A 22,073-nucleotide genomic window follows, 5' to 3' on the forward strand; every position below is an offset into this window, starting at 1 on the left:
ATGCAGCGAGATGACACAATAAAAAGACACAGAATCCCAGTGCCACCTGACAAGAATGCAAGCAGACACAAAAGAACACACAATGAATGGACACAGAGAGCAGACAATGGAGGGGAGGGGGAAGAAAGGGAGAGAAATAAGTAAAAATCTAAAAAAAGAAAAAATAAATATTCAAAGACATAGCCATTTCAATGGACCAGAAGAGGAACAAAGTGCAAAATGAATGGCGGGACTAAAACTGTGAGCTTTAGAGCCCTGAATCCGGAGAGCAGCAGCGTCCTCCAGGTGCAAATCCAGTAAGGGCACCCCAGAGCAAGGTGGCAGAGGAGTCCGACTTGTTGCTTCAATCCCAGAGTCTGGTGTGGAATTCTCCCATACCTGGAGGGAAGCTGGGATAGAGGATAAAAACTGACCAAATGCTGTCTAAGGTCCAGAAATCCTGCTGGAAATTACTCAGAAAGTACTGGAGAGGTAGAGGTGAGGACAGAGATAAAAGAGACTAGAAGAAAAAAAGGAAATGGCATAATGTGATGAAATATAATGTAAAAAAAATTGTAACAAATGCACTCAAGATTAAATTAACTTTTATAAAAGTCTCAAATTTTGGGGTGGGGCCCTTTCAGAATGTTGGGATATTCAATGAAATGATTGAAAGCATATATCCAAAAAAGCCAGTAGATGGATTAGGAAACAAAAGTGTATAGAAATCATTTAAATGGATGGCTATAAAAAATGAACTACTAGAGATCTTAATAAAAATAATCATTTAAATAAGACTCTAGTCTGAACTTGGTCAAAAACTATTAGTGAATTGAAAAACAGTACTAAAGTCACACAGAAGGCAGCACAGAGTCTCCAATAAACGAATACTGGAGTAGTTGTAACACAGGATAGTTTGATAGGTTCCAATTTATTTCTAGAAGCTAATAGAAGGAAACGTAGAGAAGTAATTTTTAAGAGATGATTTCTGAGAGTATTCCACAATTTATGAAAAGTTCTCAGATCCAGTTACACTCCAAGTATATACAAGGTAAGTAAAAATAAATCCCACACACAAACATATTGTAGGCATCAAGGATAAAGGGAGAAATCTTGAAAATTATCAAACCAACTGGCAAGAATCATCAATGGATGTTAAAACCATTGGGTGAAAAACTTCTGGACAAAAAGAATAGTCATACAGTCCATAGTATCACACTGCAGAGGAATTACAAAGGAAAAGTTATACCTTAAAAGGGGGAGAAACCAGATGGACTCACCATCGTCACAGTCTCAAGTATTATGTCACTTACTAATTACAAAGGAAAAATGGCTACCTTGAAAAGTGAAGAAATGGTCAATAGGACAGTAAACTGCCATGTACCTCTTAACATGGTACACTGAGGAAGACACCATATCATTTATGTCGTATTCCTGCCAAAACTGTTTAATGCAAATGTAATTACAAGAGCACAATAAGATAAAAGTAAGGAACAATCTACAGAACAGCTTTCCTGCAGTATTCAAAAATACGGATGCCATAAAAGATAATCTACAAAATGTTTCTAGGCTAAAAGACTACAGAGACATAACAAAGCCATGTGTTGTGGTCCTGATTAGATTTTTTTTTTCAAACCACAAAGGATATTTTTAGAACAATTGGGGAAATTTGAGTATGGACTATATATTAGATAATGATACTGTCAGTGTTAAATTTCCTCAGTGTGCTAGGTATATTGTGGCTCTTTAGGTAAATACCCTACCTTGAAAGGCTGCAATATTTAGGGGAGATCTGTCATGAGACATATCTGCAACTTATCTTCAAATGGTTCAGAAAATAAATGTATAAAGAAAGATAGCAAATGAGGCAGTGTTTTTTGTACTATTGCAACTTTTTTTAAAGGTTTGAAATTTTTCAAAGTGAAAATTGGAAAGTATCGAAGAAAAAAGAAAATCTACAAAGGAATGCCATTCTGATAGCATGCATCTTCCAGAATATGATGGAGTAATATTTTCCAAGTATTGAGCAAAAATAATTGGCAACCTAGAGATCATTTAAGCAAGCATCATTCATAGGTCAAACAGTTTCAAACATTAAAAGAGAGTTTACCACTCACAGAGCGTTGTTAAAAGCCCTGTTCAAGAATGTACTTCAGTAAGAAAAGTGAACTCAGGGAAGATGTTGAACTAATAATACATTTGGCTAATTTAATAAACTGGAAAATATTGCATATAAATATTTGCATAGTACTTGATATATCATAAATGACAACAATTAGAGCTTCCAAAGTATGCATGTAAACATTTAAGGTTAATTACTAAAATAGATAAATAATTTGTCTTCCAGTTCAGCAAATTTGACATTTAAAATAGATAAATAGGGAAGTGGATATGGCCCAAGCGATTGAGCTCCTCGTAAGAGCTCACATAGGAGGTCCCAGATTTGGTTCCTTGTGCCTCCTAAAGAAAATGAGCAAGACAGCTCACATGATGGGCTGGCACAGTGAGCTGATGCAACAGGAATGTCAAGGAGGAAAACATAATGAGATACAGCAAAGCAAGGAGTGGAGGTGGCTCAAGTGATTAGGCGCCTCCCCCTCACATGGGAGGTCCCAGGTTCGGTTCCCAGTGCCTCCTAAAAAAGAAAGATGAGCACACAACGAACAGATGCAGCAAGCACAAACAATGAGGGTGTGAAGAGAAATAAATAAATATTTTTTTAAAAAGTTAAAACCTTTAAGCCAAAAGAATGAATAACGAGTATGAAAATGCATAATAATGAAAAGAATGTATTAATAGAACCTAACAATTATAAGCTATGCACCTATCAAAAAATTATTTTTTGAGTGAACTAGTCAAGTGAATAGGAAATAATTCCTAACATTTTTTTAAATTTATTTATTTTGAGGTACTAGGGCCGGGGCTTGAACCCTGGACCTTGTATGTGGGAAGCCAGCACTCAACCACTGAGCCACATCAATTCGCCTGAGTTGGTTTAGTTTGCTTGTTGTTTGTTTTAAGAGGCACCAGGAACCAAACCCAGGACCTCACATGTGAGAGGCAGGTGCTCATCCACTTGAGTCATATCCACTCCCATAATATATTTTTTTAAAGATATATTTTTATTTGTCCCCCCCCCCCCAAGTTGTCTGTTCTCTGTGTCTATTTTGCTGTGTGTTCTTCTTTGTCCACTTCTGTTGTTATCAGCGGCACAGGAATCTGTTTCTTTTTGTTGCATCATATTGTTGCGTCAACTCTCTGTATGTACAGCGCCATTCCTGGGCAGGCTATACTTTCTTTGGCGTTGGGCGGCTCTCCTTAACCGGGCACACTCCTGGCACGTGAGGCTCCCCTACACGGGGACACCCCTGCGTGGCACGGCACTCCTTGCACGCATCAGCACTGCACGTGGGCTAGCTGCACACAGGTCAAGGAGGCCCGGGGTTTGAACTGCGGACCTCCCATGTGGTAGATGGACGCCCTAACCACTGGGCCAAGTCTGCTTCCTGATAATATTTTTACTTAGAAAGGCGGCTCTTGGGGATGCAGCTAGTATGAGGCTGACAGCATTGAGCTGCGTGTTGTGCCTTGCACTGCCCACACCGGCGAACAGTACAGTCAGGATGCCTAAGGTGACCCCCAGAAACCAAAGGGCAAGATGTCTGCTTACGCCTTCTTTGTGCAGACATGCAGAAGAACATAAGAAGAAAAACACTGGGGTCCCTGTCAATTTGGCAGAGTTTTCCAAGAAGTGCTCTGAGAGGTGGAAGACAATGTCTGGGAAGGAGAAATCAAAATTTGATGCGATGGCAAAGGTGAACAAAGTACGCTATGATTGGGAAATGAAGGATTATGGACCAGCTAAGGGAGGCAAGAAGGATCCTAATTCCTCCAAATGGCCACCATCTGGAATTCTTCCTGCTCTGTTCAGAATTCCACCCCAAGATCAAATCCACAAACCCTGTCATCTCTACTGGAGCCATGGCCAGAAAGCTGGGTGAGATGTGGAGCAGCCTGAGTGACAGTGAAAAGCAGCCGTGCAACAACAAAACGGCGAAGCTGAAGAAGTACGAGAAAGATGTCGCCCACTGAAGGTCCAAAGGAAAGTTTGATGGCACATAGAGTCCTGCTAAAGTTGCCCAGAAAAAGGTGGTAGAGGAAGATGAAGAGGAGAAGAGGGAGGATGAATAAAAAACTTGATCTCCTTGTGAATACCTTAGGGCAGGGAGCGCCGTCGTGGGCACACCTCTTATTTGAGCCGTGTCTGTTGCCTGCATTAGGTTTAATGACAGAATTGGATCGTCATACTGTAGTCTCTCATCGTGCGGTAGAAATTGTCAGTGGTTTACATGAAGTGGCCATGGGTGTCAGGAGCACCCTGAAACTATCAAAGTTGTACATATTTCCAAACATTCTTAAACTGAAAAGGCACTCTGGGGTTTCCTCTGCACTTTGCTGTTAGTGTGGCAAGACATTTAAAGGTGTTTCTGGCATTTTTTTGTTTTTTTAATTTGTAAGGTGGTGTTCACTATCGTTTTTGGCTGTACATATCTATGATTTGTAAAAATGAATGCAGCGAGGAAACTTCTTGGCTGGTCCCTGCTCGCTTGAGGCAGTGATGGCTCTGGCAGGGCAGCGGTCAGGTGTGCTCTGGGAGGCTCGACCTGTTTTTTTGTTGGTTTTTTTTTTAAAGATTTATTTTTATTTATTTCTCTCCTCTCCCTACCCCTACCCGCCCCCCCCCCCCTTGTCTGCTCTCTGTGTCCATTCACGGTGTGTTCTTCTGTGTCAGCAGCACTGGGAATCTGTGTTTCTTTTTGTTGCGTCATCTTGCTGTGTCAGCTCTTCGTGTATGCGGCGCCATTCCTGGGCAGGCTGCACTTCCTTTCCCACTGGGCGGCTCTCCTTACGGGCGCACTCCTTGGGCGTGGGGCTCCCCTACGCGGGGGACACCCCTGCGTGGCACGGCACTCCTTGCGCGCATCAGCACTGCGCATGGGCCAGCTCCACACGGGTCAAGGAGGCCCGGGGTTTGAACCGTGGACCTCCCATGTGGTAGGCGGACGCCCTATCCATTGGGCCAAGTTCGCTTCCCGAGGCTTGACCTGTTGACACTGCAGTGGCACCCATTTAGCTTCAGGTTGTCTTGTTTCTGTATATAGTGACGTAGCATTTTGCTGCCATTGTAGCTGTGGGAAAGGGGCAGGGGGATCAGCTGGCAGGAGAAGTGTTCGGATTTTTTTTAGTTAAATGCGGTAGTTTAAAAACTTTGTTCTTAAACTAGAAACTCTTCATTGTCAGCAAAGTGAAGAGCTACTGCATCAAAGTTCAAGAAACTTCTTCTGTACTTTAACACAATTTGCAATATTCTGTTGTAATTTTTTTGTATGTTTAGAATGCTGAAATGTTTTTGAAGTTAAATAAAATGGTATTTTATTTTTAAAAAACAAAACAAAACAGTGGAGGCAGGGTTATTCAGGTACACAAATTGAGACTGTCCAAATAATTTATGCAGTTAGACCTCATCTTAGGAATTTGTTTTTCAGAATTGTTAAGACCCGAATCAGAAATGGAGTTCATTGTTTTGAAATAGAATGGGAGAAGCCTGGTAGGTATTACCTTTAAGCAAAATGTTTAATTTAAAACATTTGACCATATATATTTAGCAAAGATTATACACACGTATACAATATGTATGTATGTATTAAAAATAAAGAATGTAAGCATATGTACCAAGGATAATTTCATAGTTTACTTGTATTATTTTAACTCATTTTGGTGGTAAATATGGCAACTTTTGTTTATTTTATTCTAATGGAAACTAACTTTCTTTTAATGTCTTAAATTGACTTTTCCTGGCAATCAGTATTTAAAATATGATGTTAAAATAGTTTTGATTCATGTTTTCTCAAGAAAATGTTTCTACAAATGGTTTGGTCATTGGATTTCATATATAGCTAGTCTACAGGAATCAAGGTTGCCAAATAGGGCCTGGGGTACTCTTTCTCTCCCTTGTTTATGCTATTTATTTATTTTCATGGGAATTTGTAGTTGTCAAATTACTCTTATTTTGGGTACAGACAGAGATAGAATAAACTCTCAACTATATAATAGGAGGCTCAGGTAATTTAAGGTGGAAAATTAGCTCAAATCCACTTCTGTTTGGGTTTGAAACTAGATTGTGTGATTATATTTGAGTTCGTGAGAGAGATTTGTTCAGTGAAAAAGTTTAAGCTGTATATAACTTTGAAGAATGGAATAGTAAAAATTAGATCAACCATTCCAAGCAATTATGGGAAGATAGAAGGCTGAAGAGTTTTGGAAACTATGTAGGAAGTGTTCTACTAACTGTAGTATATTTTTAGAAGGAAAATGCTATGAATCCAGTTTGGCAGTGGATCTCCCCTATCTAGAATTAAGGGTCTGGTATCCACTCTCACTCACTTCTTGTGGAGGCTATACTTTATGGGGGAAGATGTGCCCCAAGCTAGTTTTAACTAAAAAGCACTTTAAGATGACCTATTTCCTTGTTTCTGTTTTAAATCATCTAACATTTTCATTATTAATTGGCTTCTCATACAGTTTTGCCCACTTATGAATACAAAGATCTAATCTAATATGTTGTATTATTGTAAATTTGTGTTTAAGCATTCTCATTTAGCAGCTAAACTTGTGATAATCTCCGAAACAAAAATTCTGGAAAGTAGTTTTATGTATGTGTATATATATATATATATTTTTTTTTTTTTTTTTTAATTTCTCCCCCCCATACCACCGTTGTCCCCATTGTCTGCTCTCTGTGTCCATTTGCTGTGTGCTCTTCTCGTCTGCTTGTGTTCTCATTAGGCGGCTCCAGGCACTGATCCTAGGACCTTCTGGAGTGGGAGAGAGGCGATTACGCTCTTGCACCACCTCAGCTCCCTGTTCTGCTATGTCTTCTTATCTTCTCTCCTCCGTGTCTCTTGTTGCATCATCTTGCTGTGCCAGCTCTCTGCGTCGGCTGGCACTCCCGCGCGGGGTAGCTTTCCTGTGCTGGGTGGTATTCCCATGCAGGGTGGCACTCCTGCACGGGGTGGCATTCCTGCTGTGTGGGCCAGCTTGCCATCACAAGGAGGCCCTGGGCATCAAACCATGGACCTCCTGTGTGGTAGACAGGAGCCCAATTGGTTGAGCCACATCCTTTTCCCAGTAATGTTTTTTATTACCCTTTCCATTCTGTTCTTTTAAGAAGCCACCACAAAAGAAAGCTGATGTTAAAGTTTTAGAAAACTATCTATTCCCATTACTTATCCAGACTCGTAGCACTTATTTGACTAAATTAAACCAACCAATATTATCTAAACTGTTTTCTATTTTCTAAGCTCTTCCTTTCATCTTTGAAGCATGAGAATATATTTATTTATTTTTTTAAATTTCTCTCCCCTTTCCCCCCAGTTGTCTGTTCTCTGTGTCTATTTGCTGCGTGTTCTTCTTTGTCTGCTTCTGTTGTTGTCAGTGACACGGAAATCTGTGTTTCTTTTCGTTGCGTCATCTTGCTGCGTCAACTCTCCATGTGTATGGCGCCATTCTTGGGCAGGCTGCACTTTCGCGCAGGGCCGCTCTCCTTACTGGGCATACTCCTTGTGCATGGGGCTCCCGTATGCTGGGGACACCCCTGGGTGGCACGGCACTCCTTGTGCACACCAGCACTGCACATGGGCCAGCTCCACAAGGGTCAAGGAGGCCCGGGGTTTGAACCGCAGACCTCCCATGTGGTAGACGGACACCCTAACCACTGGGCCAAGTCCGCTTCCCATGAGAATGTATTTAAAGTTCTAATTTTAAAAGAATCTCCTCCCAGCTCTTCCCGTGGAAAAGAAAATCAATTTTATACTAGTATCAACATATTATTAGAATAGAGATATAGAGTAAAGCAAGATATGCAATCAGTGATCCATTGTGGGTGACTTAGTTTAATTGGTAAGCTTAGTTTCCTGGAGAAAAATTGAGTTTTTGAAATCTGTAATTGAAGCTGCTTTACTGTATTTTTAATCTTTTAGAACATTATGCTACAGAGGATAAACATGGAGAATTGTCTCTACAAACAATGGAAGAAGAATCATTGTTTGAAGCAGCCTATCCTGAGATTGTTGCTATTTACAAAAAAGAAAAATTAGAAAATAAAGGGAAGAAACAGAAAAGTAAGTATAGGGTTTGAAAGCTACTTAATGTCACAATTTCAAAGAGCCACCTGTTCTTTTGTAATGTATATTTTCTAAACTTTGTTGAATGTTTGATAAAATCAGTAGTAAGGATTGTACTCTTTCTTCTGTGTTCACTTACTTTCTTTCAAAGCTGAGAGGCCACGAGTAAACCATTCTGCTCTATGTCTACTTATTTACCAAGTGTAAATAATAATTAATATACTGGGAAGTGGTTGTGGTTCAACTGATAGAGTGTCCACCTACCATATGGAGGGTCCAGGGTTTGATACCCAGGGCCTCCTGACCTGTGTGTTGAGCTGGTCCACGCGCAGTGCTGCCACGCACAAGAAGTGCTGTGCCATGTAGGGGTATCCCCCACGTAGGGGCGCCCCACAAAGAGCCACCCCACGTGATAAAAGCACAACCCACCCAGGAGTGGCACTGCACACACAGAGAGCTGACACAACAAGATGACATGACAAAAAAGCTACACAGTTTCATAGTGCTGCATAACAAAAATGCAAAAAACACAGCAAATGGACACAGAGAGCAGATAATGGGGGAAGGGGAGAGAAATAAATAAAATAAATCTTTAAAAAATAATAATTAATATACTAACAAATTATTGGGCAACTACTATGTATAACATATTTTTGGTTCTAAGTACATTTTATTTATTTCTCAGAAATTGGTCAGGAAAAAAACTTCATTATAACATTCTTTCCAAAGGAAAATATTTTATAATATTGTGCTTTATAATACACTTTCCAGAATTGCATTGCAACAAAAAAAAGTGAAAACTTCATGTAGATTTCTGATCTGAATTCCTTAGTTTATTTTTTTAATTCAACTTAAAATAAAAATAGATTTTAAATGTTTTTTTTCTTCTTTTCAGGTAAGAAAATTAATCCGAAAGAAAATGACATGCCAGAATCAGATGATATAATGAGTTTTCAGTCACACATGACTTTAAAACCCGCATGTGAAATCTTTTCTAAGGAGAATTCCAAGTTAAATGTGGAAATTCCTGATCCTAGATTGCCCCAAAAAGATAATTCTGAGTCAATGAAGAGCTTGCTTTTGCCAATAGATGATTCCTGTTTGGATACACAAGAAGTGTTACTGTCTTCTCCAAGCCCTTTGGTTGTACATCAAATTAAAACTGTCAGTAAGTCTTTAATTTCAGAATCTAGTCACCCCAACATTTTATCTCATAATAGATCCGAGATTGCTGATCTACATTTGAGCACCATTGACTGGGAAGGTACTTCTTTTAGTAATTCTCCAGCTATTCTAGGGAACACTGTCTCTCACCAGGCAAAGTCAGAACCTGAAACAACCATCGCTAATAGCTTTGAAAACATTCCAGGACAATTGCCACGTGATTCAGAATGGTGCACCACAGGCATCAATAAAGCATTGGATTTCGATGGGAATTTTCAAAAGGCAAGTTTTGAAGAACATCTACTTTCTGGCATTACTGATTTACACCTTCAGGATTTGCCTTTAATGGAACGAATACGTATAAAATCATCACGTACTCTGGATAGTGTTCAGCCTGACGTTGACCTGAAAACTTTGTCCCTGTGTGAGATAAAAGAACATTGTACTGCTAACAGCAGTTCTGCATGTCCAGCACACTTTTCAAAGGATCTTCCAGGAATTCATTTGCAAAATGAATCCAGAAACTCTAAAGTTCTAAAAGGAGACCAACTGTTTAAAAAAAACTATACAATGACTACTTCTGCACATCAATCTGTAAGTAACCCGGTGGTGAAGACCTCCAATGTGAGACTCGGACCACCAAAAGCTGCTTTAAATCATGGTAGAAAAGTCGATGTCCAAACCGCTCAGAGAACTGCAACAAAGAAGACCGTGTGCCTTGACAGACATTCCTCTGATGAAGAAAGTGCCCCAGTGTTTGAGAAAGTGAAGTATGCAACTCAGAAAGCGAAGCAGTGCTCTCAGAAGTCTAACCCGTTCCAATTCAAGAGAAGTGACCCTCAGACGCATGTTAAAAAAAAGGAGCAGTGTGCCCAGGCTTCTAAAGTAGGTGGAAATGAAGAAAACTGTTTCCCTGATCCAGCACAACGTTCTCTGAATTTTCTGCAGCGTAATAAAGAAAAAGATGACTCTGGTTCTTGTCTGGATAGTCCTCTTCCTTTATGTCAGAGATTAAAACTAAGATTCCAGAGCACTTGAAACTAAATAAAAAATATTTAAAACTACTTTATTTTCCTATTACTGTCAGCGTTAGAAAGGGCAGAGAGAAGGTGTCTAATTAATGTTTGGTACAAAAGTGTAATGTACTTCTATATATCATGAAATACTTTTGCCATTTTAACCAAAATTATAATAAAAAATGTAACCTAAAACTTCAGTTTCACAATATGATCTTCTGTGGTGAAAACTTCAAATAATATATTTTTGCCACACACATTTACTGTTTTTTATATCCTTAGTGGTTACTCTTTTTTTAGCTTTAAATATTGTTACCATAGCACTATGGTATATATGTTTCATGTATTTACTCATTTTCATTCATTCCTTCCAAAAGTCTCTAAAGTATTTATGTATACTCTGGCTTGTTCACAAGAGGCTAACTCTTTCTAATTGCCTGCATTCTCTTACTGTCATCTGTTAATGCCTTTGCTGAGAGTTATGTTATGACTCAATGTGAAAATGCCTTTAGTGTCCTCTTCCAGGTTTGGTATTCTTATTCTCCTTTGTTAGGGGCATAAGTGGAAAAGGAGAGAGTGTAAATCATGGTTTTCAAGGTTAAATAAACTCAGGAAAGCTACTCTGTAGATGTCCCCACAAGTTCACAGGTATATCAAATGGAGAAAGATTAGGACAATAGAATTTAAAATTGAAAGAGGAGTAGAAACTTCTTCAGGGTAACACAGATAATAGTGGTGTAGGAACTAAAACCCATTTTTTGCTCCTAATTCTTGGGATTTTTTTTTTTCTTCTCTAGAACTTTATTTTTTCCCTGACATCTGTTCATAAAAAATGAATCTATGTAATATATGATATACTGACTTTAATGCCTCCAAGTACATTGTTCATTAATTTATCTAGCACTCAAAAACTCTAGAGGCATCCAAATTAGAAGTAAAACTGTCCCTTATTGCAGATGGTACATTCCTGTTTATAGAATATCCTAAGGAATCCACTAAAAAAGAATCTAATAAATGAGTACAGCAAAGCTGCAGAACATAAGATCAGTAAACACATAAATCAATTGTGTTTTATACACCTGCAATGAATAATCCCAAAATGAAATTTGGAGTATCATTTATAACAGCATCAAAAAAATTAAAATATGTAGGAGTAAATTTAACAAAAGCAGTGTAAAACTTACACTCTGAAAACTGCAAAACATTGTTGAAAGCCTAAATAAATGGTAAGACATCCCATGTTCAATGTTTGAAGACTTAACATTGTTAGGATGGCAATACTCTCCAAGTTGATCTATAGATTCAGTGCAATCCCCATCAAAATTCAAGCTGGTTTCTTTTCAGAAATTGACAAGATGAATCTGAAATTCATAAGGAATTTTTAGGGACTCAAAATACCCAAAACAATCTTGAAAAATTGGAGCACTTATCCACCCTGATTTCAAAAGTTACTATAGAATTCCAGTAACGAAGACTGTGTGGTACTGGCATAAGGAGAGACCTTATTCTAGTCTATTAATGGAGTAGAACTGTGAGTTCAAAAATAAGCCCTTTTATGGTCAATTAATTTTCAACCATGTGTGCCAAGAAAATTCAATGGGAGAAAAATAGTCTTTCAGCAAATGGTGCTAGGACAACAGAATATCCACATGCTGAAGAATTAAGTTTGAACATTACCTTACACCATAAACAAATATACTCAAAATGGATCAAAGATGTAATTATAAGAGCTAAATCTGTAAAACTTTTAGGAGAAAACAGGAATAATTTTTCATGAACTTGGATCAGGCAAAGATTTTTTAGATATACCAAAAGCACAAGTGACAAGAGAAAATATAAATTTGACTTCATTAAAATTCAAAACTTCTTTGCTTCAAAGGACACCATCAAGAAGATGAAAATACAGTTGACAGAATGGAAGAGAGAAAATATTTGCAAATCACATATAACGATTCTAGAACATATAAAGACCTTACAGCTCAATAAAAAGGCAACCCAATTTTAAATGGGCAAAGTATTTGAATATTTTTCCAAGGAATATGTACAAACAGCAAGTAAGCACCATGAAAAGGATTCTCAATATCATTAGCCATTAGGGATGGGCAAATCAAAACCAGAAGAGGCCACTTCACCCCTAGTAGGATGATTATAATCAAAAAAGAAGTGGAGAGGATGTGGAGAATTGGAACCCTAACCCTGCTTATTATTCCTGCTGGTAGGAATGTAAAATGAGCAACCACTTTGGGAAACAATCTGATGATTCCACAGATGATTAAACAGAGTATCAATTCCACTCCTAGATATATACACAAGAAATGAAAAAAATGTCCACACAAAAGCTAGTACGGAAATAATGAATGGATAGCAAAATGTGGTATATCCATACAATGAAATGGCAGCCAAAAAAAAAGGAATGAAATACTAATACTTGCTACTATGTGGATGAACCTGAGAACATTATGCTAAGTGAAAGAAACCAATCACAAAAGACTACCTACAGTCGTAAATTATATGGTTCAATTCATATGAAATATCCAGTATAAGCAGATCTATAGAAACAAAGTAGACTTCTGGTAGCCTTGGGTTGGGGGGTGGGTGTGGCAGGTAGAAGGGGAAAGACTGCTAATGAGTATGGAGGATTTGGGTGGGGGGTGGGGGAGAATGATTAAAGTATTCTAAAATTTGTGGTAATGGTTGCACAAATCTAAAATATACTAAAAGCCTTTAATTGTACAATTTAAATAGGCGATTGTATGAAGCATGAATTATGTCACAATAAAGCTGATTTTTTTTAATTGTAGAGAATTTTACCCATCCTTTTTTTTTTTCAGAAAGGTTGTAGGTGTACAGAAAAATTGTATTACCACCCTACCCCACTGCCATTATTAACACTTTGCATTAGTGTGGTACCTTCACAACTGATGAAAAAAATATAGTAATTATGCTTATAGTCCAAAGTTTATGTTAGAGTTCTCTGTGTTGTACGATTCTGTTTTTTCCCTAGTAACATGTATCAAACTAAAATTTCCCGTTTTAACCACATTCAGATATATAGTTTGGTGATAATTACATGCACAATGTTGTGTTACTGTCACCATCATCCATTACCAAAACTTTTCTATCACCCCAAACAGAAATTCTGTTCCAATTAAGTATTAACTCTCCATTCCCTATTCCCACCTCAGCCCCCAATAACCTGTATTCTAGTTTCTCTGATTTTGTTATCAGTGAGATCCTACAAGATTTTGTATCAGTGAGATTCTACAAGATTTGTAAAAATATCTGAAATGCATATATTATAACTTCCTATGTACACACTGCCAATCATCATTTTATAGATTAGAAAATAGATCCAAAGAAGTGAGTAGAGATTTTTCCAGAATTTCAGGTGAAATGTAGGCTTGTTATCTGGTGTTTATTACATTGTATTGTGTTGTAAAATTATACTCATATTTGGAATACTTTTAAATTTTTGTCATTTTTCTGAAGTAATCTTATTTTTTTCTAATAAAAATACATAAAATTATTTGAATCAAGTTTAACTTTGTTTAGAAAACTTTTGTTTGTAGTGCACTTACGATAAAATCCTTGAGGGGAAGGGGAATCCAAAATGAAGACAATCAGTTCTCTGCTCTCAATGAACTCAGCTCCTTGATGGAGCTGATATATGTTATTTGCATAAATTATTTACTTTTCAAGGCAATGCTTTCAAGTGGTTAATTGAAAAGTTGAAAAGAGTACCAATAATACAGAGTAAAAAAGTCTTCTTAATGCTCAGCCTCCACTCATTGCATCCCAAGGCAGCACCATCTCTGCTTGCCGGTGTATCCTTCCAGGGATGTTTAGTGATATATCCTAGAAACTGTTCCATGTCAGTAAATAATGTCTGTCTCTAATGGCTTCAGTGTTTCTGCGTGTATACCTTGGCACAAATGCCAATATAATCTAATAGATTTCATGTTTGATCTTAACTGTTGATAAATGTTAGTTCCTTTCCAATCTGCATGCCTTTTACCTATTTTTCTTGCCTTGTTGAATTGGCTAGGACTTTTAATTCAATACTGAATAGAAATACTGAAAGCATTTTGCCTTATCCCTTATATTATATAGAAAACATTAAGCTTTTTGTTATTGAGTATAATGTTGGCTCTAGGTGTTTTTTCTGTTTTGTTTTTTTAAAGATTTACTTAAAATCTTTAAGAGTGTCTGCTCTCTGTGTCCATTTGCTGTGTGTTCTTCTGTGTCTGCTTGTGTTCTCATTAGGCTCTGGGAACCTATCCTGGGACCTTCCGGATGGGAGAGGTGATCATTCTCTTGTACCACCTCAGCTCCCTGACCTGCTGCATCTCTTTTTGTCTCTTCTCTGTGTTTCTTTTTGCTGCATCATCTTGCTGTGCCAGCTCTCCGCGTGAGCCAGCACTCCTGCATGGGCAGCACTCTGCACAGGCCAGCACTCCGCGTGGGCCAGCTCGCCACACAGGCCAGCTTGCCTTCACCAGGAGGCCCTGGGCATCAAACCCTGGATGGGAGCCCAATTGCTTGAGCCATATCCACTTCTCTCTAAGTTTTTTTTTTGGTAGATGTTCTAATCAGGTCGAAGAAATTCTCTTCTTATTCCTAGTTTACCTACAGTTTTTATCATGAATGAGTATTGAGGTTTTTCTAATCCTTTTACTGTATCTTTTTAAATGGTGAATAGCATTGTTTTAAATGGAACAATCAAACCTTGAATTCTGAGATAAATTCCTCTTGATTACAATGTATTATCTTTTTATGTATAGTTGGATTTGATATACTTAATTTTTTAAAAGAGTTTTGCGTCTGAGTTCATGAGGTTGCTGGTCTGTAGTTCTCTTGTGATGTCTTTGTCTGGCCTTGACCTTATGAAATGAATTGAGATGTATTCTGAAGAATGTTTGTGGATTGGCATTATTTCTCCTGGAAATGTATAGAATTCACCAGGGAAAACATTGGGTCTGGATTTTTCTTTGTTGGGAAGGTTTTAAATTATCAATTAAGTGTCTTTAATTAATACAGAGCTCTTCAAGCTCTCTATTTCTTCTTGGATCACTTTTGATAATTTGTGTCTCTCAACAATTTTGTCCATTTCATCTAAATTGTCGAATTTTTAACATATCCTTTTATTGTGTGTGTAGGAACTGTAGCAATAGTCATCCTTAATTTCTGATATTGATAATTTGTTCTTGATCATTCTGGCTAGAGGCTTTTCAGTTTTATTGATCTTTGCAAATAACTGGCCTTTAGAGTCACTGATTTTTAAAAAATATATCATTGATTTCTACACTTATATTTATTATTTACTTTCTTATACTTCTACTTACTTTGGGTTTAGTTTGCTCTTCTTATTTCCTAAGGTCCCTGAGGTTCTGTTAATTTTTTTCAGATCATTGATTTTAGGTCATTTTGCTGTCTACTTAATATCATGTCAGCTTGCATAAAATGTAGAAATCTTGCAACCACATTGGACATATCCCTCTTTCCTTTATATTATAGTTGTGAAATGAATTACACTTATATATATATATCCTTAATCTCACAGGATAGTTATATTTTTTCTTGAAAGTTATATGGTTATAAGGAAATTAAGAGGGAAAAAAGCAAAGAATATCTTATCTTTTGCATCTACTCATTTACCATTTCCTGTGCTCTTTTTTTTTCTTTAAGATCTGAAATTTTAGTAATAATTTCCCATCAGCCTGAAAAGTTTTTGTAGTGCAGGCTAACTGGTAATGATTTTTAATTTTCTTAAACTAAACCACACTTCAATTCACCTCATTCTTGATGGGTATTTTCACTGGATAGAAAATTCTAGGACAATAGTGTTTTAGTTTTAGTTTTTTCCCACTAATATTTTTTTAAAGATTTATTTTTATTTATTTCTCTCCCCTTCCCACCCTCCCCACCGTTGTCTGCTTTCTTGTGTCTATTCTCTGTGTGTTCCTCTGTGTCCACTTGCATTCTCAGTGGCACCAAGATTCTGTATCCCTTTTTGTTACGTCATCTTGCTGCATCAGCTCTCTGTGTTTGTGGCATCACTCCTAGGCAGGCTGCACTTTTTCACGTGGGGCAGCTTTCCTTGTGGGGCACACTCCTTGCGTGCGGCAGCACTACACATGGGCCAGCTCACCAAACAGGCCAGGAGGCCCTGGGTTCGAACTCTGGACCTCCTACATGGTAGGCAGATGCTCTATCAGTTGAGCCACATCAGCTTCCCCATTAGTATTTTAAAGATGTGGTTCTCTTCTCTTCTTGCCTATATGGTTTCTAATGAGAAGTCAGCTCATAACTCAATCAATGTTCTTCTCTATGTAATGCATTGGGTTTTTTCCTGGTTGCTTTTAAGATTTGTTCCTTATGTTTGAATATTATATGCCTCAGTGTGGGCTTCTTGGTGTTTATTCTGCTTAATGTTCCATGAACTTCTTGCATCTGTAAATGTCTGTCTTCCATCAAATTTAGGAAATAAGCCATTATTTCTTTAAAAAAATGTTTTTGTTATATTCTCTCCTCTCCTTCAAGAATTACAAGTACATTTATGATGGTTCTTTTGATACTACCCAGCAGGTCCCTAAGGTTCTGTTAATGTTTTTCAATCTCTTTTTCTCTCTTCTCATTAGAAAATGTTAACCCATCTATCTCCAAGATTACTTTTTCCTCTATAATCTCTCATCAGCTGTTAAACCATCCAGTGATTTTTAAAAAACTCAGATACTGTATCTTTCAGTTCTGGAGTTTCCATTTGTTCCTTTTTCTTGTTTCTATTACTCTGTTCATATTTCCTATCTTTTCATTCATTGAAAGCATATTTTACTTTACCTCGTTGAGGATAGTTATAATTGCTCTTAAATTCTTTTGGAATAGTTCCATATATGGGTAAGCTCAGGGTTGGACTCAGATAATTTTAGTATTCTAATTGTATAGATTATGAATTTTGTTATTTCTCTCTGATGAGTGCAATTTCTTTCATTTCAGTTATCTTGATTGAGCTTGAATTGAAAACTGTATCCTGAGTGGCAGCTCCCGTCTCAGATGGGATGTTTTGACTTTAGCTGAGCTGCTGTGAGCTGCTCCAGGGGGTCAGTCAGCTTATAGGCGGGCAGAGTCTGGAGCTGCTCTTGGGGAGGGCAGGAGATCCTCTCTCTGATGACTCTTTCCTCGGTTTCCTTTTCTTCAGTGGCCACAGTTCTCCGCCTCATTGTTCTGGGTTCTCCACCTAGAAAGACTTGTTTTTCTGCTATCCCTCTGCTGCTACTGTGTCAACTGCATTTTAACTCTGGGCTATAAACCACAACACAGGGAACTTTGTTTTTATAGCCTTCCTTCTTCCTTCCATGTGTGTACTCACCACCAGAGTGTCTTCTTCTGTTTACTTTGTAGTCTTTTGGTAGCTGTTTTTTGTAGTAGCCCCAGCTATTATAGTTTTTCTGTGGTGGAATCATCCCCTAGGTTTTACTGTCATTACCCACAATATTTTTGTGTCCATGCACTTGTACAATCCTCTGTTACAGTAAAATCTTTGGGCCATTCAGTGCAACACGTGTTTATACAACATGATTCAACAAAATGACCATTTTCCAACTCGGGTTTCTCTTTACTAAATGAATTGGGATTTGTAGAAATGTTAAGCATTGGTATTATTTCTACAGCATTGTCTGAGGTGAGAATACTATGCCTCACAGTTGCCATTGTCTATACAGAGGCATCATTAATTTACTATGAACATCAAGCAGTAAGATAGCACAGTTACCTCTCCTTGCACTCATTGTATAATGCAAAATGAACTTTCAATTCATTTTCCGTTACAGAGTAACTTATAGGGAGAAAAAGTAGTGATTGTTAAATGGTGTCGTCTGTTGACAGTTATATTTTTAACTATAGATTAATAGGCATTTCGTTTGATTTTAAAAGGGGAAGGAAAATAAGGGAGCAGTGAGTAGAACACCTCACTCTGAAGTCATAACTCAGGAGTGCTAGGCTGCAAACGATCAGTATGGAAGTTGAGCGACATGGTGGCAGGATTTCCCTTTGAGATTTCAGCTTAGTTGCGAGTCACTAGCCTCACCCTTTCAGGTCCAGGAATTCCTACATCGTATCAGTGTCCGAACATTGATTAGGTTCAGTGGATGTCGACATACTTGAAAAATTGATGGGCTAAGAAGCCACTTTATTTATTACAAGGGTCACAAGCTCGAAAGTCTACAGTAGCCCATCAGTTGCTATAAGAGAATGATGCGGACACATCCACCAACTCATGGAGGGCACCAATATTTTCCACATGGTAATGTCAACTCAGGGTTCTGGGGTTGTCAGATCTTCCAACTTTTCAACAGAAATCAGGAGCATAGACTCTTAGAGGAAATACAAATTCTATGGGAAACAACTTTTAGGTGTTGACAGTTAATTAAAAAAAAAAAAAAACTTTTACCAAGAAAATTATGTCTGGAGGCCAGATCTGGCCCTTAGACTGTTGGCTTGCAACTTCTGAGTTCAACAAAAGACTTGGCAGACTCATTGACCAGTTATTTCTGTCCTTGTGAGAACACCTCCTAGAATTAGGCAGCTTATTTTTAATTTGGAAGTACAATCAAACATTGTGTTTTATTTATTCAGAATTTCACATTTTCCTTGATAATCTAATAACTATCTTTACACATTTTAATAGTTTATCTACTCTTCTATTCAGATAAAAGCTGAGTAAAAGCAGACAATATTTACAATATCTACTTCTAATGAACGCTTTGTTTAATGCACCTCCTTTAGTAGACAAATCTGTGTGAATTAGGAAATGAAAAGTATTTAAAACCTTATTTTCATGACTCCTGCTTCCTCTCAATTTGGAGGGGTGGATAGCAAGTCTAACTTTAGTGACATTTCTATCCCTTTACCTCCTCTGTGCAAAATTAGCAAGATTGTCACTCTGGGATGGGAGGTGTTTAAAGGGAAGAACTTGGGAGCCGGGGTTTCAAATCCCCATTGGCATTCTCTAGAGCATTTAGCTCCCTCCCAGCTTCCCTTTCTTCACTTCTCTCAGTGACTTGCTGGTAAATAGAGGGACGAGGGAGGAGCCCTGACCTGTAACTTTTGCAGCATTTGCCAAATTCCATGGTGTAATTTCATCTATCATGGTCAATTTTAAGCTACCAATTGTTTACCAATTGGCTAGTATATTAGTCAGCCAAAAGAGTGCCAATGCAAAGTACCAGAAAGCTGTTGGCTTTTATAAAGGTTATTTATTTGGGGTAGAAACTTACGGTTACCAGGCCATAAAGTGTAAGTTATTTTCCTCATCAAAGTCTGTTGCAACGTGTTGGGGCAAGATGGCTGCCGGTCTCTGCGAGGGTTCAGCCTTCCTCTTCCTCCTAAGGCTCCGTGGTCCTGGCTCCTTCCTTTCTCAGCTGTAGGTCAGCATAAGCCTTGTCTCTCTCCAAGGGGTCAGGCTCAGCTGCTCTGCTCCCTTCACAAGATCAGCTGTAGATGATCAGGCTCATTCTCTTCCCAGGGCCTCCACCGTGTCTAATGGAGTCTTCTCTCTTTCCTCACCTATTTGCTTCTCTACACTAAAACTCTAACTGGGAAGCAGATGTGGCTCAACTGATAGAGCATCTGTGTACCACATGGGAGGTCCAGGGTTCAAACCCAGGGCCTCTTGGCCCATGAGATGAGCTGGCCCACGCATGGCGCTGCCACGCGCAAGGAGTGCCATGCCATGCAGGGGTGTCCCCTGTGTAGGGGAGCCCCACACGGAAGAAGTGTGCCCCACATTGAGCCACCCCATGCAAGAAAAGCGCAGCCCGCCCAGGAGTGGCGCTGCACACACGGAGAGCTGACGCAGCAAGATGATGCAACAAAAGAGATAAGATTCCCAGTGCCACTGGGAATGCAAATGGACACAGAAGAACACACAGTGAATGGAGAGCAGACAATGGGGGGTGGGGGGATGGGGGCAGCAAGGAAAGAGAAATAAATAGTAAAATAAAAGTCTTTTTAAAAAACTCAAACTCCTCTGCGACATCGTTTGCTCTGTGAGTGGGAGGCGGGGACTCAACGCCCTACTTACATGACCAAATCAAAACCTTAATCATAACTTAATCATGTAAAAGGGAAACCTCTGAATCTAATACCATCTAATATGCCCAGGGGAACAGACCAGTTTACAAACATAATCCAATATCTATTTTTGGAATTCATAAACATTATCAAATTGCTACAGCTAGCAAAATTCCTGAAAATTTCACAGTTGACTCTCAAGCCAGTATGAACTAGTCCTAGCACATCACTGCCTTTCACCCTAAATCCTGTGGCAAAATACTTTGAATAATTCTCCATAACATGATCAATTCCTACATACTTGTCTCCTTTTTAAATCTTCACTGTCTAAAAGAGTAGCATCTAACCATATGTGGCAACTGAGCACGTAAAATGTGGCATGTGTAACTGAGGAATTGAATTTTTTATTCAATTTACTTTTTTCTTAAAAATTTGTGTTTTGCGCTTGCTGTCTACTCTCTGTTTATTCTTCTGTGTCTGCTTGTCTTCTCTTTAGGTGGCACCAGGAACCAATCCTGGGACCTTCTGGAGTGGGAGAGAGGTGCTCAATCTCTTGTGCAACCTCAGCTCCCTGGTATGCTGCATCTCTTAATATCTCTCCTCTTTGCCTCTTTTTGTTGCATCATCTTGCTGTGCTAGCTCTCTGCTTGCACGGGCCAGCACTCCCGTGTGGGTCAGCACTCTGTGTGGGCCAGCTTACCTTGCTCCAGGAGGCCCCGGGAATCGAACACTCGACCTCCTGTGTAGAGACAGGAGCCCAATCACTTGAGCCACATCAGTTTCCCCGATTTACTTTTAAATTTAAAAATTGATACCTGATTTGGCTATTTGAGAACTTTAAAGAAGTTTGGAACTTGGCTTGGATCTACTTTTACTAATGTAAATTTATGAAATTCAAACAGAGATCAAGTATTGCTGATGAAAATTTAGTGTCTGAGTTGAGATGTGCTATAAGTGTAAAATACACATCAGATTTCAAGAACAATGAAAAAAAGAATATAAAATATTTGGAGTATATTGGGTTGAATAAAATATATTATTAAAATTAATTTCACTTGTTTCTTTTTACTTTTTAAAAATGTGGCTACCAGAAAAATTTCAGGTACACATTTGGCTCAATATAGATGAAATCAACATCCTTTTTTCTCTTTATCTATTTCCCAGAATTTATTGAAATATATCACTCATCCATAAATATACATAAACAATAAGTGTAATACGTGTGAACTTACAAAACAAACATATATAACATCATACAGGACTCTCATAACTCACCCTACCACCAATACCTTGCGTTGTTGTGAAACATTTTTAACTACTGATTAAAGAGCATTGTCAAAATATTATTATTAACCAAAGTATTTTCCCCCAACTCGCCCTATTATTACTATCTTTATAGCATTTATATATGAACATACATAAACAATAAGTGTATAGGAAAAGTTGTGAACTTACAAAGCAAACATGCATAACATCATACAGGGGTCCCATACATCAATCCTCCACTAACACCTTGCATTGTTGTGAGACATTTGTTACAAATTATGAAAGAATATTGTCAAAATCTTACTAGTAATTACAGTCCTTATCTTACATTTGGAGTATTTTTCCCCCAACTCACTCTATATTTTTTTAAATATATTTTTTATGACAGAAGTTGTAA

General features: G+C 38.1%; 2 protein-coding genes and 1 pseudogene across 6 annotated transcripts in view; 2 read left to right on the plus strand and 1 right to left on the minus strand.

Moving 5' to 3' along the window:
• The window catches only part of GEN1 (GEN1 Holliday junction 5' flap endonuclease), a 32,319-nt gene extending 19,817 nt beyond the window's left edge, over window positions 1-12,502 (plus strand). For 2 of the 3 annotated variants that reach the window (XM_071211886.1, XM_004450779.5), the window contains exons 12-14: window positions 5,526-5,587; window positions 8,019-8,159; window positions 9,058-12,502. In XM_071211886.1, the coding sequence (XP_071067987.1) occupies window positions 5,526-5,587; window positions 8,019-8,159; window positions 9,058-10,364 (1,510 nt within the window). In that variant the 3' untranslated portion in view covers window positions 10,365-12,502. Of the gene's footprint in view, window positions 1-5,525; window positions 5,588-8,018; window positions 8,160-9,057 lie in introns of those variants that run through there. The other variant, XM_058288097.2, reaches the window with a different exon arrangement.
• Window positions 1-22,073, minus strand: part of SMC6 (structural maintenance of chromosomes 6) — a 169,350-nt gene that overhangs the window by 127,670 nt on the left and 19,607 nt on the right. The window lies entirely within an intron of this gene.
• Window positions 961-4,246, plus strand: LOC139437582 (high mobility group protein B3 pseudogene; annotated as a pseudogene).

Source organism: Dasypus novemcinctus, chromosome 25, assembly GCF_030445035.2.
Source record: "Dasypus novemcinctus isolate mDasNov1 chromosome 25, mDasNov1.1.hap2, whole genome shotgun sequence".
NCBI lineage: Eukaryota > Metazoa > Chordata > Mammalia > Cingulata > Dasypodidae > Dasypus > Dasypus novemcinctus.